The 14,353-nt window shown below is 42.3% G+C and overlaps 1 protein-coding gene across 1 annotated transcript in view; it reads right to left on the bottom strand.

The window, feature by feature from the left end:
• RYR3 (ryanodine receptor 3) overlaps positions 1 to 14,353 on the bottom strand; it is a 236,770-nt gene that overhangs the window by 24,453 nt on the left and 197,964 nt on the right. The window contains exons 71-82 of the mRNA XM_064147758.1: positions 13,989 to 14,048; positions 12,248 to 12,379; positions 10,857 to 10,969; positions 5,992 to 6,088; positions 4,385 to 4,494; positions 3,508 to 3,559; positions 2,637 to 2,690; positions 2,268 to 2,367; positions 1,646 to 1,725; positions 1,336 to 1,412; positions 412 to 485; positions 156 to 173 (exon numbers count right to left, since the gene is read on the bottom strand). Of these exons, the coding sequence (XP_064003828.1) occupies positions 156 to 173; positions 412 to 485; positions 1,336 to 1,412; positions 1,646 to 1,725; positions 2,268 to 2,367; positions 2,637 to 2,690; positions 3,508 to 3,559; positions 4,385 to 4,494; positions 5,992 to 6,088; positions 10,857 to 10,969; positions 12,248 to 12,379; positions 13,989 to 14,048 (967 nt within the window). The remainder of the gene's footprint in view (positions 1 to 155; positions 174 to 411; positions 486 to 1,335; positions 1,413 to 1,645; positions 1,726 to 2,267; positions 2,368 to 2,636; positions 2,691 to 3,507; positions 3,560 to 4,384; positions 4,495 to 5,991; positions 6,089 to 10,856; positions 10,970 to 12,247; positions 12,380 to 13,988; positions 14,049 to 14,353) is intronic.

A 14,353-nucleotide genomic window follows, 5' to 3' on the forward strand; every position in this document is an offset into this window, starting at 1 on the left:
TTAATAAGCATCAAACTGTTCATCCAAGCTGAACACACAACCTGCTGCAGACCATAAAGCTAAACCTATCTGGGAAGATGCAATGAAAGATTTCTCTCTGTATTTGCAGCACATTTTGGCAACAATAGGATCAGAAACTGTAAACCCAGACATACCACGCTCACGAACGATGACTGTGGATCAAAGAAAAATAACAAGAATACAGGATGAGATTATTAGAAGTTACAGTGGTTTGCTCAAAAATTATTGTTAAAGAGTTTGTAAATATAAAACATAGTCCTCAAAGCCTAAAATTACTTATAGCAAATTTATCAATAAAAACCTCAAGGCTCAGTAAGTAACAGGTCTAGTTAAAGAAAGAAGTACAAAGAATGTCTTGAGCACTACTGGAATCAATTCCACTCTACTTACGAGTTCCTTCTTCAGTAACCATCCCCAGGCCTTCTGCTTTGTTTTGTCTCTCGAAGGCATTCAAGTCAAGAACACTGAGGTGGAAAAACAAACAAACAAACCACCAACAGGATGAAGTACACAAGGGAAGATCAGCTGCTTCTAGGACATCTCTGGAAGTCTCCAACAGCTGGTGAGAGCTGCACTGCCAAACAAGTCTGAGCAACACACATACACAAGTACTAATATCCTGAAGGGCCCTTGTCAGCAAGCCCTTGCTAAGTGGTTCTACATTTAGTTGAGAAACTACAAGATAAATGATATTTAATCAGGCTGCAAGGACTCAGCAGTAGCTGCTGCAGTGGGGGTCACTATTCCATCCACATACTTTCCTGTTTTCATACAGCTTCTGTGCCCAGCCTACTCTCTTTGCTCAAAAAGCCTGAGACAGTCTGTCCAGTCAGAGTAAGCAGAAACACCAACACTTCACTTCTTTATGGGAGTCCTCTACCTTAACTAACTGGAATGAAATGGGAATGGATTGCTATAAGCTTAGCAACCATGTGCCAGCTCTTCAGAAACCTGACACATATGCTGAGGATGCAGCTGGAGACAGAGGCTACCTCAGCAGAAATGTGTAGGAACGGAAGGCTTAGTAAAGCTCCACTGCCTTGTTCTCAGTGATGGCTTTTCCCCACCCTTAGAGCCACTCAGAACACTTGGGGGTTCTGGGAGTAGGGAAGAAGCCATTAGATTTCAACATTTGTGGCCCTCCAAACTAAGCCTTCAAGGGTTTCTTTTCTCCTTTGGGAGGGACAGATTAACATCCTATCCCTCTGAGTTTTGCAACCTGTGACTCCTCTAATTTCAATCTAACAAAGCCACCTGCACTGAGTACAGGCCTGAATAAAACTGCAAATGTAATAATGCAAGTTATGCTTTTACCTGCAGGACTGCATTAAGCCAGAGAGACTCTGAAAAAATCCAGCATCCTTTTTCTCCTTGAGGTAGTCTAACATTTTCTGGAATGCATACATTTGTGGGGAAAAAAGAAATTACATGAATGAACAACTGCCTGAATTTCATTCAGGATGCAAATCACTGGCTAGCAATAGCATGATTGCTGTCACAGCAGAAATATCCTTTAACTTAAAGTGCAATGCACTAAAATAAAACTGTAACAGAACACCAAAATACTCTGCATTACTTCCCTCCTTTACACAAGCAAGTCTCACAGTAGTCAGGAAACCATTACCTGTTGAACTATGCTATTCCCACCATTTAGAATAGCAATGCCAAGTTTCAGTGTTTCAACAACCATGGGTCCAGTTTGACCTGTCAAAACAAGTGTACAGCCACTCAAACTTGCAGGTAGGAACTATCCAAGCAGAACAGCAGCCTGGAAACCTCATCTAGTACAGCTGCAACTGACAATTATTGTGCCTTATCGTGTACCATGTAACAGTTACCTTCCAGTAACGAAAGAGGCTACAAGCAGGCTGCAGAGGGACTGTTTGCAAAGGCCTGAAGGGACGGGACGAGGGCAAGGGTTCAAAACAAGAGCAGAGCAGACTAAGATTGGATTTGAGGAACAAATTCTGCAACAGGACAGTGCTGGAACACTGCAACAGGTTGCCCAGGGAGGTATCCCTGGAGCTATTGAAGGTGAGGCTGGACAAGACTCTGAGCAACCTGCTCTAGTGGAGGATGTCCCTGCTCAGTGTGGGACTCAATGTCCTCTGGAGGCACCTTCCAACTCAACACAGTCTATGCTATACACTCCATAGGTATAATGACATCATTCACTATGTAAAGGTATCACAGACATCCTATGAGGAGTGATTTATGAATACTGTTAATGCTTCATAGAACATTACCTTTGCTGGCACTGATCATCTGGAGGACCATCTCAGCAGCTCCGCGGTCATGCAAGCGAGCTTGTTGATACAGAGTTCTCTGCTTTTCCATTTCCTTCTCCTGAGTTTGGAAACAAAACATAAGAACAGAATACAGAGTGAAAGTGATTGAGGGAAAAAGGCAGATGAGAAATCTGAAGCTGCTGAAGGCCATCTGCTTCCATAATCCCTGGGTTGTGTGCAGACTTGAGAACATGCTGCCCTTCTTCCACGTGAAGAAGCTGGTACAGCAGCTCCACACAGCACAGGACTCTTGCATTTGTGGTAGTGGACAGATTTAAAATACTTGCACATAAGGCAATGAGAAAGAGAAGTTATTTGGAGTCTCACCTCAAAAGTCTTTTCTTTCTCTTCTTCTTCCTCCTCCTCTTCTTCCTGACAGCTCTTTTTATGTAAGAAAAACAGAAATCAGAAGATCCTGCTTATTAGGAAACAGAATGCCTAATTTCACTAGAATATTCCTACCAAAATGAGCAAGGAAAATTTTTCAATCAATAACTAAAGGCATTAAGGAGAGACTTAAAAGCCCTGCAATCATCAATATTTGTGCCCATCTGCACTAAAAGCAGCTGATATTCCCTAATCTACTCCCCCAGCTGCACACACATTCTGTAACTGTAGGATGTGCGTTCCTGCATCACCTCCATCTAGAGCCACCATACTTCTCTTCACAAGTGTCAGCTGTAATCAGAACACTGCAAAAACTGACTGCCAGCTTGCTTTGGACAGACTTCAAATGTTAACCACAAAGTAATTACCCCAAGAAATTAAAGATAGCAAACATGTTAAGACTGATCATGAGTTATTCTTGTTTAAAACAAAGTGCCAACACCTACTGGAGTTTTGTGATATTATTTTAATGTAGGAAGTTTTTCCACTATTTGTTTATATAAAAATATTTCTACAGAGCTATATCTGTAGCTACATAATATACAGAGTTCTATAGAGTCCTGTATCTATAGTCCTATAGAGTTATATAGAGACTGACAGAGTTAAATATCTACAGTTCTATAGAGTTATACAGAGAGACTTTATATAGAGAGTGTTTTTAATATACATATAACTCTGGTGAGCATTAAAAATATAGAAATTACCAGTACTAAGCAAGCAAGAAAGAGAAGGAAAAGCTTTAAAAAGCAGCTGTAATTAATGGGAAGTACCTGGGGAGAGTGACATACAGAGCTTGCAATGATCTATTTACCTTTGCCATCATGGCAGAATAGGCAATGTACAAAGGATCATCTTCCAGTTTGCTACAAAGAGTGAAAAACAGATAATACTTTATGATGCAGTAACGAAAATATGTCACAGTCCTACTAATACTGAAACACAACTTCTATTAGATTGTATTTTATTCAAGTAGATGCCAGTCTACTTACAGCACTGCTCCTCATATCATAAATGGCTTTTCTTCTAGCAGACTAAGTGTGTGAGGTTTTAATTCAACAATTGAGAGGTATGTTTGGACATCTAACTGGGTTGTGTGGGGCAAGTCAGGGTCCCTGGCTGTTGCAGGAGCAGATCAGTGTTATGGAGAGGGGTTAGAAAACTGTAATGGTCAGCTGGCACCGTTGTGTTTGTTACAAGGCAGTAACTAACCCTGCAGCACTCCACTCACACGAAATACATTTTCTCATCTGCAGACCGAAGTCCTAACAAAATCTGGCACTAAAAGAGACTCAAGCTTGTCATCAATGAAACCTTCTCTGGCACACTGAATAAAAAGTACTGAATACTAGGAGCAGGAGCACACATCTGTTAGCAGCAGAGAGCAGGGCAGGGGATGCTGAATGAACCAGCTGTTCCTTAGGCTGTTTCTATGGGAATTCAGGCTCAGTTCTTGCCCTACCAAGTATTTACCAAGCTTTGAAAGTGACAAAAATCATCAATATTTATTGCAATATAAAGGTCATATTGTGTTTAATTAAATGAAAACTAATGAGCTGAGAGGCAAAAAAAAAGGTATTTGCTGTCCATGATAATGAATTTCAGCTGTGATAAATCATTCTGCAGCATCACTAGAAATTCAGTTACTGTGTGCTGTTACTTAAGATGCTTCCCAACACAGCTCTCTTTACCTTCTTTCTGTGAGAGCACTGCGACTGAAGTAGAGGATGATCTGGTGAAGCGGATCAGGCTGCTTCTTCTCAGTCTCTTCCTCTTCCTCTTCATCTTTTTTTGGAGATGCCTGTCTCAAGATTTATATCAGAACATACAAATTAAGCTACTCAAGCAAGAAAATATTTGAGTAATTAAGCTTAGGAAAGGAATTCAGTGATTTTATCCTGCCCAATTTGTATTAACTTCCAGTATTTATCTTATTCATCAGCTTGCAGCACAACTCACACCATTATGTGCCTGTATGACTCAGATGGAGCTGGGGTATCTGATTGTTACTCACACGGGACAGCAAGATTAGAAAATTATCATCTGCAAGGTACTAAGAATGAAACTGGGAAAATCTTAGGGAAACCTTATTCAGCAGAAATTCTGTGTTTCCAGTGGACCAGAATGAAAAGAAAGTCACAGCTGAATACTTTAGGAGGAAAACTATTAGTAAATGGAAAATGTGTTTAGTGATATCATCAGATAGATCCTATTCAGACCAGTGTTTGCTACAAAGCTTTCACCTATTGCATCTAGGTAACCTCGATTCAACATGTTTAAGGACTTCTCTTGTTGTCAACTTCCAACATTTCTGGCAGTTGGCAACATAAGAGGCAGCAGTGGCCAAAGAGCAGTGTGTCACCTTTACCTTACTTGTGCTCCCAGCCCTGGGCAGGGCTGGCAATTCCTGTAGAATCAGGTAATTAGAACAATTCTTGGAACTACAGCACTTTGATTGCTTTGCCTAATATATCTGATCAATGGCCTCATTCATTCCTTTAGGTAGAAGTGGCAAAGTCAGACAATATAGCTGCCCAGAGTATGAGAAGAATGTGTTTGCTGTCACTTTGACAAACATCCAACCTTCTGGACCAGCAGGCCTTTAAAAAGCACACCATGCCTGCTCTGCTTACACTGCAGCATCTCCTGATAGACCTTCATATGCTCCATGAAACTACATGTTCGCATTCATGGTGTTTAAATATTACAGAGATAGGCCACCTGGAAGTATTTTAGAGAGAAGAGACAAAGGAATAGGCTTTCTGAATGAATACTCAGTAGCCAAGTGCTGAAGTTCTCCAATCACTTTACACCTGTAAACTAAATTTTTGCTGAATATGGCTGTGTTTATTTACAACAAGAGCAAAATTAACTTGTATCAAAGCTGAAAATGTTGAAATTAAATAGCATGTGTCAAAAAAAAAATTAAAGGGGTAAGCAATCAATTGTGTCAAGCTTTAAAAAGACACCAAAAACCAGTAAATAAAATATAGGAATACAGGAATCACCATCAAGACAAAAACAGTCTGACAGTTCATCTGCTCCACTTCTCTTCCCAAGAGTAAACATCCCATAGTTTGTCTGAAGGCATAAATCACTTTGGTGCACTTTAGTGTGCATTACAGGGGCAATGTCTTTGTCCACAGCAGAAAACAACCTTATGCCCTGGAGCATAAGGCTCAGAATTGGGTAAGTTTATGCATACAGTACACAAGGATTAAACACAGGTTATAGTAGATAGATAAAATTCACACTGAAGTGGGCCCTGGAAAACGTGCCCAGTTGTGTCAGTACTTACAGCCAAATCCTGAACTAGTTTCTCCTCAAATGCATATTCCTCTGTTTCTATCCAATAGTTCTGATAGCCATGGAGGAAGAGGTTAATAGAACGGTGCCTGGGGGGGTTGTGAAAGTGAGATCAAGAGGGGTAACGGAACAGAGTAAAACAGCTCATGTGGTTAATGATTAGTAAGGATACACATTTGTACAATTCTGATCCTCTGATTGGTCAGTGACACCGGACACAAATCACAGCTCACACTCAGGGACACAGCCTGCAGGTGCTTCTCAACAGCCTTACCACTTATTTTCTACACATAATACATTCCTCTTTGTGTTAAAGGCTTCAGGGACGCTGATAGACATTAGAAAGGAAACTGCACAACTGGAGCAGGGGGAAAATACACACTGGGGTATGACTGAGAACAAGGAGAGGAGGTGGCACTTACACCTATGAGATGGAAATTCGCTGCCTATCAACATCAAATTATCAAATGCTTTCCAGCAAGTTATCTGCAGACAACCATTGCCTTCTTCCACATGTCAAAGCCTAAGCTCAGCTTCTTGTCTTGCAGTTCTGAATTGGGGCAGCATCAATGTGTTTTCAAGATGCTGGCTTTGGAATAGACAAAATCTGCCCCAGAAAATGGCCAGCTGGAGAAAACACTTGGGCATATTAACTGTTACTATACAGCATTCATTAAGCTGTCCACAGAACACACAACTGATGGCAACAAGACTGCACATGACCATGGCCAAACCATTCCATCTTTGTATTGCACGTAGGGGGAAGGTTTGTTCTGTGGTTGTTGCGCACAGTTCCTGCATCGCTTTTTACCCTGCCCCACTACCAAATGCCACACGGGTTGGCTGTATGTGCTGGCATTGTGCACATGGAGTCCCATTTTATGATGGAGCAGCTACTGAGCCAGCCTGCTGGCACTGCTGATATTCTGTTATCCTGTTCCCCCAACTGACCAATCAGAATCCCCTGAGAAAATTGTACAAATTCATGTTTTATGGTAAGATCAACTCATGGCTGGGAAGGAATAAGTATGTGCATAAGCAAGAGGCTCTCCACAAGTTACATTACCGTTAACTTGAGTATAAGCCTGTCATACTGAGTTTTTTCATGTACTTTTTCCAGCCAAACACGTTGGAAGGTGCTCAGGAAGAAATTGCTAATTTTGTGTCTGAAGAAAAGCATACAGGTTTTCATTGGAGAAAGGCACGAGTGAGAGACAAGAAAGCAGTCTGAAAGAAGGTATTTGCAAACTGGGCACGAAAAACCGCCACGCACAACTCTGCCACACCTACGTGCACACAGAGGTGACACACGAGAACACAAACTCTTTGACAAATTCATTTCCTTAAGGGGTCACACATAAAATACAAACATCTCAGAGGAAAAAACCTTTACCACACAAGACACTTTCTCAAAGCCATGCACATTCATTCAAGACAAAGCATGAAACTTTAGCATTCCCTAATTGAGCTTTTTCTTTTCCTTGAAAAATGGATGTGTTTTAACTATTCCTTCTGTATTTCCATGCACTTCACAGGAAAGGGAGTGCTTGGAATACTTAGTTTTGAAACCCAATTATTTTCCCTGTGATTTAGCAAACATCTACCAATAGACATTTCAATTTCTGAAAGATGTGAATGGAATTCTCTAAAAATAGATATATGCAAGAATGTATTTTGAGGAAAATAAGAGGAGAATTAAATGATATAGAAAGCCACCAGGATCTCTAGAAAATTTTCAAGAGAGAGAGCTCATTGCTCACTGTAGATAATCATTTCTCTAGGATAAATGGCGGAAAGGCTACCACCATAATGCCTTTAAGTTAATTGACTGCAGCATCACATTTAGAACTAACACTTCAAATAAAGCTGCAACTAAAGAGAAGAATTAAACAAGATAAGGAGAGCTGCACCTGAAAGTGGTTCAAAGGGATTTACATGGCTCCCACAATTAATCATCCTCCACCTGAGGAAATCTCCCCACAATTCAGAGATCCTTCAATGGCTCAGATTGGAAGGGACCTCAAAGCTCATCCACTCCAACCTCCCCACCATGGGCAGGGACACCTTGCAAATAGACTCAGCTGCTCAAGGCCTCATCTTGCCTGGCCTTCAACACTCCCCAGGCAGCAGACAGCTACAGCCTCCCCAGGCAGCCTGTTTCAGAGTCTCACCACTGCTACTGAAGACCCAGTCTTAACAGGATCAGTTTAAATGGTGGCAAAAGGCCCAGGTGCATGGCAGTGTGTCAGTCTTGAGCTTCCTGTCAGACTCCTGTCATTTATCTACTACAAACATGTGTCTACAAACTAATGCATTTTAAACCTTGGGTCTGCAGCTCTGTTTGCAATATGCCTGCTGATTGCAGGGGGATGGACTAGATGACCTTTAAAGGTCTCTTCCCACCTGAATCTAAGTCCAAAACATCCTTTCACTTTTGCCTGTTTTGCAGTCCAGACACCACAATTCCTGCCTAAAGTATGTTCATTTCCAGAATCTACTAGACAAACCAGTAGATCTGACTCACACTCATATTTAAATGAGGAGCAAACACCACACAAAATCCACCATACAGTTTGAGAAGAGCCAACGTCAACCTTTCCACCACAGAAATGTTTGCTATTAAAGCCACAAATAATGTAAACATTCTGCTTCAGTGAATATTACTCCATCTATTCCTGAAAATGACAATGCAGATTCATAACTCATTCTGCCCCTTTGGCAAGTGCTCTGTCAACTTCGGGGGGGGGGGGGGGGGGGGGAAGTGTAGTACGATGAATAATTTTTATCACCTGGGTCCTCATCTATATTTGAAGTGTTTAAGAATTTATGAATCCAGAATACATTTACCAGAAAACAAACAAACAAAAAACCCAAGCTCACAAAAATGCTGTGCTGAAATGGATCTTCCTCATAACACTTCCTCTTGTTTTTCCAAACACAATTCTTGAACCATAGAACAGCTCAGGTTGGAAGAGACCTCAAAGCTCATCTACTCCAACCTCCCCACCATGGGCAGGGACACCTCTCATAAGCTCAATGCTCCACTTTTTTGGGTATTGTGCAGAGAAAGGGCCCTGCTTCAGAAATGCTTATGTCTGCTTCCAGCTCCTGCAGGGAAAGGAGTAGCCCTGAATTGTAAGCATCATTCTGACAGTCTCACCTAGACTCAGCTGCTCAAGGCCTCATCCAGCCTGGTCTTCAGCACCCCCAGGCAGGAGGCAGCCACAGCCTCCCTGGGCAGCCTGTTCCAGAGTCTCACCACTCTCACAATGAAGAACTTCTTTCTCAGCTCCAACCTAACCCTGCTCTCCCTCAGCCTCAAATCACTCCCTCTTGTCCTGTCTCTAGGTACCCTGATTAAAAGTCCCTTTGCAGCCTTCCTGCAGGATGCTTTCAGCTATTGGCAGGCAGCTCTAAGGTGCCCCTGGAGTCTTCTCTTCTCCAGGTTGCACACCCCCAGCTCCCTCAGCCTGTCCTCACAGCAGAGGTGCTGCAGCCCTTGGATCATCTTCGTGGCCTTCTCTGGCCTCACTCTAGCAGCTCTGGGGACACCAGCTCTTCTGCTGCTGGGGATGCCAGAGCTGGCAGCACGATTAGAGGTGATTTCTGAGCAGAGACAAAGGGCAGAATCCCCTCTCCTGCCCTGCTCCTCACACTCCTCTGGCTGCAGCTCAGCACACAACTGCCTGCTGGGCTGCATGAAGGCACTGCTGGCTCCTGGGGAGCTTCTCAGCACCCAACACCCACACATTTCTTTCTTCAGAGCTGCTCAACCCATTGAAGATGAAATGGTTGATACTCATCAGTTTGTTCTTATGTTGTACTTAAGCCTTTTCCTTTTTCTGGTTCTTTAAAGATTGCCTGCTGGTAGCATGTTGGCTTACAGAGGTTACTATAGACTAGCAGTACTCCTTTTGTAAAGGAGGGATCTGTGGGTTTTACAGCTTACCAGCCTTTTTATTTGTCTCATGCAAATCTAACACTTTCAATCTTAGTGGCACAGCTACAGCCCTTTAGCTGTGATCAAGCAAGTAGACTGGCTTTAAAAATGGCATTTGAAAGCAGCAACACAGCTCTTCTGTTAAATGCTTTGCCAACAATCTTTTCAACAAAAATATTAGATGTGAAAGGTGAAAAAGTGCAGAAGATGAGAAGCAAACTTAATTGAAGATGTGCTTAGACTGTAGATGAATGAAAAGCAGTTTCCTTGAGAAAGAACAGACAGCAACACTGCATGGTCTTAATGTGCTGTTTAAAGTAGTAGATGGATGCAGGCACAGGATGCACTTTCTCTTAGACTTTGTAGTATCTACATTCAACTGGAGTAAGAAGCAGAGCAACACACAAGTCCAAGTTATCATTCTGCACTGCTCTACCCCAGCAGCTGCTTTAATGCCTGTAACCTCCTGATGTAGCACGAAAGGTTACCTCAGAAAGCAGTGTTCATGCAATAGGAGAGGAATAGCCACATAAAGCTAAAACAAGAGAAAACAACACAAACACAGGAGGAGCAAAAGAGCAGCCAGAGGCAAAAAATGGGACAGAAACAGCAACATCACAACAATTTTCACAGATAACTTGAGGAACTACACAGAAGAGCTGTCACAAACTGAAGCATTTTGATTTTGAAGCAGTGTTATTCCTAAAGCCTTTTCCTCCCCTTTGTATCTGTCAGGAGACAAGAATTTTGTCTCCTGTGTTATGCTGTGGGGAGGAATGGGCTCATAATGAACCAATTCTTAGGTCTCCTAACCAAAATGACAGAAGCCTAACAATCAACACACCTATAAGTACAGACACAAACAAGATCTGCACTCAGAAATGTAAACCAAAACACCAAAGGTTGAGGTCATTTACCTTGGCAGGTTGTACAACGGTGCCATTCTGAAACAGGCAACCACAGCCCTTTTGCGTTGCTTGGAGAGCAGTTTGTGCCAAACAGCTTTCTTTGATCTCAGTGGTTGTTCAACCTAGGGGGAAAAAGTCTTCTAGCACATACAGTGGAAACTCTTCAACTTTCATTCTTTTTTTCTTTTTTTTGCCTTTTTTAAAAAAATGCTGTTCAATGTAGTTACAAAGTGACACAGAACTGCAGAATAGCCTAGGCTGGAAAAGACCTTTAGGATCATCAAGTCCAGTCATTAGCCTAACACCAGCAAGTCCTCAGCTAAACCACAGTCCTAAGGAATACATCTGCATGACTCTTCTCCAAGTATGGGCACTCCACCATCTTCCCGAGCAAGCAGTTCAGATGTGTGACAACTCTTTCAGTAAAGGAATTCTTCGTAATACCCAACCTAAACTTCCCTTGGCACAACTTGAGGCCATTTCCTCTTGTTCCATAATGTGATACTGGGCTGCACAGACCTCCACTCAGGGAGCTGTAGGGAGTGACAAGGTCTCCACTCAGCCTCCTTTTCTCCAGGCTATACAAACCCAGTTCCCTCAGCCACTCCTCACAAGAGATGTTTTCTAGACCCTTCCCCAGCTTTGCTGCCCTTCTTTGGAAATACTCCAGCACCTCAGTGTCTGTCTTGTGGTGAGGGACACAAAACTGAACATAGTATTTGAGACATGGCCCCACGAGAGCTGAGTACCGCAGTTACCATGCCCCTCTGTGACCTGAAAAGTTCTTATTTGGGGGTTTAGTTCATTTTGTTTGATTGTTTTAAAATAAATAAGAAATATCAGGGCCTTATATATAGTACCTCTCCATTTCCACAGGAAAGCTCAAGACATCAGAATATTTCACCTGTGGGACTCTGGGAAAACTCCAAAATGGTTCTTCTGCCTCTTCCTAACAATGTGCATTAAACTGTCCCTCTGAATGCATTTCTGTGCTGTATGATTCGTAAATTCAGCAGATTAACTGTTTGTGGGTCGAGTACAAAGATCTTTTTGATTTTAAATTGTGAACAGGCAAAGTTCCAAAGTTGCTCCAGCATCCTTGAATGCAGCAAGAAGAGTTTTTGGCTGATGCAAGCTGCTGATCTGTGTGCTGTACCTCTTGCAACCATTCCGTTTTGCAGAGGCAAATTCATCTTGAGCTTTCCCTGAAGCTAAATTGAGGCATTGCAACAAATTCCACTTAAAGCCCTGCACAAGTACACACCTGTGTGAGCACAGGCATGCATGCACAAAACCAATTTTTACCCTGAAACTTTGGTAAAGACACACTCACTGAGGCCAAAATACAAGGCAAAAAATCATGCACCTTTAAAGCACAGTCTAGAGATTTAACTCCCTACCTGTTCGAGGTGAAACAAGGCAGCTGATATCCTCTGGACACGTTCCACGTTTCTCTCAGGGTCAGTAGGTTCATCACTCTTCAGAATGTCTTTGTACAGATTTAGCTGCCATTTCACAGCAGGATCATCAGACTGAAAAGCAACACAACTGGGATGTAAGCAGCTGAACAGGGACTGAAACTGACTTCCACCATTATTATTCTCACAGTATAATAAAGAAAAAAGTTACAGACAGCCCCACTTTATCTGCTCCCTTTTAGTCAAAACCAACACCTGCCGGCTGCTCGCAAAGCCAGCCTTAGATGATGCATACAGTTGAGTTACTGACCTGCATTTTCAGCCAAGGTTCTGTGTTGTTTTTATTTCACAAAACCAAACACAGCCCTCTGGCTGTGCTGTATCTCATCTGACTGCATTAAACATAAGGAAGCATATATAGTACTGGGACTGAGCTTAATGTCCTGCAGGGCTTCTGCACAGTGAGAATTTGTTTCATGGAGTGTGTATGAGCTGGAACGTCAGTAGGTGAAGAGTTACAGCCAAAGGCTGTGGGATTTTTTTTGCAAGGCAGAAACAGGAAAAAAAAGGTTACAATTATTTAGTGTGGTCAGTTTAAATTTATCTAAGCACAAATTTACAGCAACCAGAGAGCCACCTCCTGTGGCAGATGAATTACTCCTATTATGCTCAAAGATGGTGACCAATGATCTAAATTATTTATGATGATGAAAACCCCAGCTTGGTATCACCTTAGTGCACTGAGCATATCAGTAGTAGGAACATAAATGTGCTTGCAGAACTCGTGAGTGCTAAGATTACACAGCCTTTCTTATTTTAGCATAGTCACTTAAAAAGTCAGATCTTAGAAATGTATTTATCCATTTGTGCCAGTTTGAGAAGCTGAAAGGCGATAGTTTGGTTTTCTTCCTGGGTCAAGCTGATTCTAAGTAATGTGCTAGTTTGAAGCTAGCTAGAATGTTTTGGTGAGAAGAACTAGATCATAGGCTGTGAAAGGAAAACAATGGTGATGTCCACTCCCCTCAGAAGTCTTGCTGAGGAGTTTGGGAAGAAGAAATGAAAACAACAGATAACACTCTCACCATTTTCTCTCACTCTGGCTTGGGCTGCTGGCTGAGCAACATCTTACTCCCTAACCTCACCTTCCATTTGGCCTAACCCACTTTGCTTCTTAACCTCTTGGCTGAATCTCTATTCTTCCTTAGGACTGGGGTAAATTTGAGAGGGGCAGGGGGAAGGTGCAGGGGTGGTTGAGAGCCCCTCCTGGGGACTAAGGTTTCTGGGAGGGGAGTTGTGTTTCCTTATTACCTTTTACCTTGTATATTTCTGTCTATAACTGTATATACTGTAAATAGCTGCTTGTACATTGTGCTAGCTGTAAATAAATAGCTTCATTTATATTCCCAGAGCTGGCTGAGACTAGTCTGGGTGATTTCATAAAGTGTGGGGGTGCAGGGAACACCCAAACCATCACAAGTAATGACAACTTTAAACCCACCAGCATCTCAGGTTTTCACGCTTAGCCCATCCTGCAGGACTTCCTGAAACTTGAAAACTTCAGCCAAGGTTACAGGCAATTACTGACAGGAAAAAAACTACCGAAGCAAAATGTTAAGAAGTCAAATTTTCTATCAGCTGTTCACGTTTTTTAAATGCCACACAGTTGTGCCCAGTGTGTTTTCAGAAGTGCACGTCAGCATGGTCAGGGTAGCTTTTATATTACCTTCTCCTGCAGATGTAAGTTGTTGCGTAAATGCTCTTTGACTTCATCATCAGTATCCCTCTGTAGAAAGGCAGAAGCAGTTTCCAATTCAGTTTATGACTCATCTCATGAGAACATGGGGAACACAGAGCAGCTTTACTTTAATAATGCAACTTAACCTCTGTTGTTTTCAAAGAACTTCAGACACCAAAGGGCATGGAGCAAAGCCCTTCCCTAACTTTCACCACAAACCAAAGATTAAACACTGAAGAGAATTAAAGAGAGCTGTTGGTATTTCAGTATTTCATGCAATCCTAGAATGGCTCAGGGTGGAAGGCACTTTAGAGCTCATCTGCTCCAGCCTCCCCACCAGGGACAGGGACACC

This window comes from Pogoniulus pusillus, chromosome 1 (genome assembly GCF_015220805.1).
Source record: "Pogoniulus pusillus isolate bPogPus1 chromosome 1, bPogPus1.pri, whole genome shotgun sequence".
Classification (NCBI taxonomy): Eukaryota; Metazoa; Chordata; class Aves; order Piciformes; family Lybiidae; genus Pogoniulus; species Pogoniulus pusillus.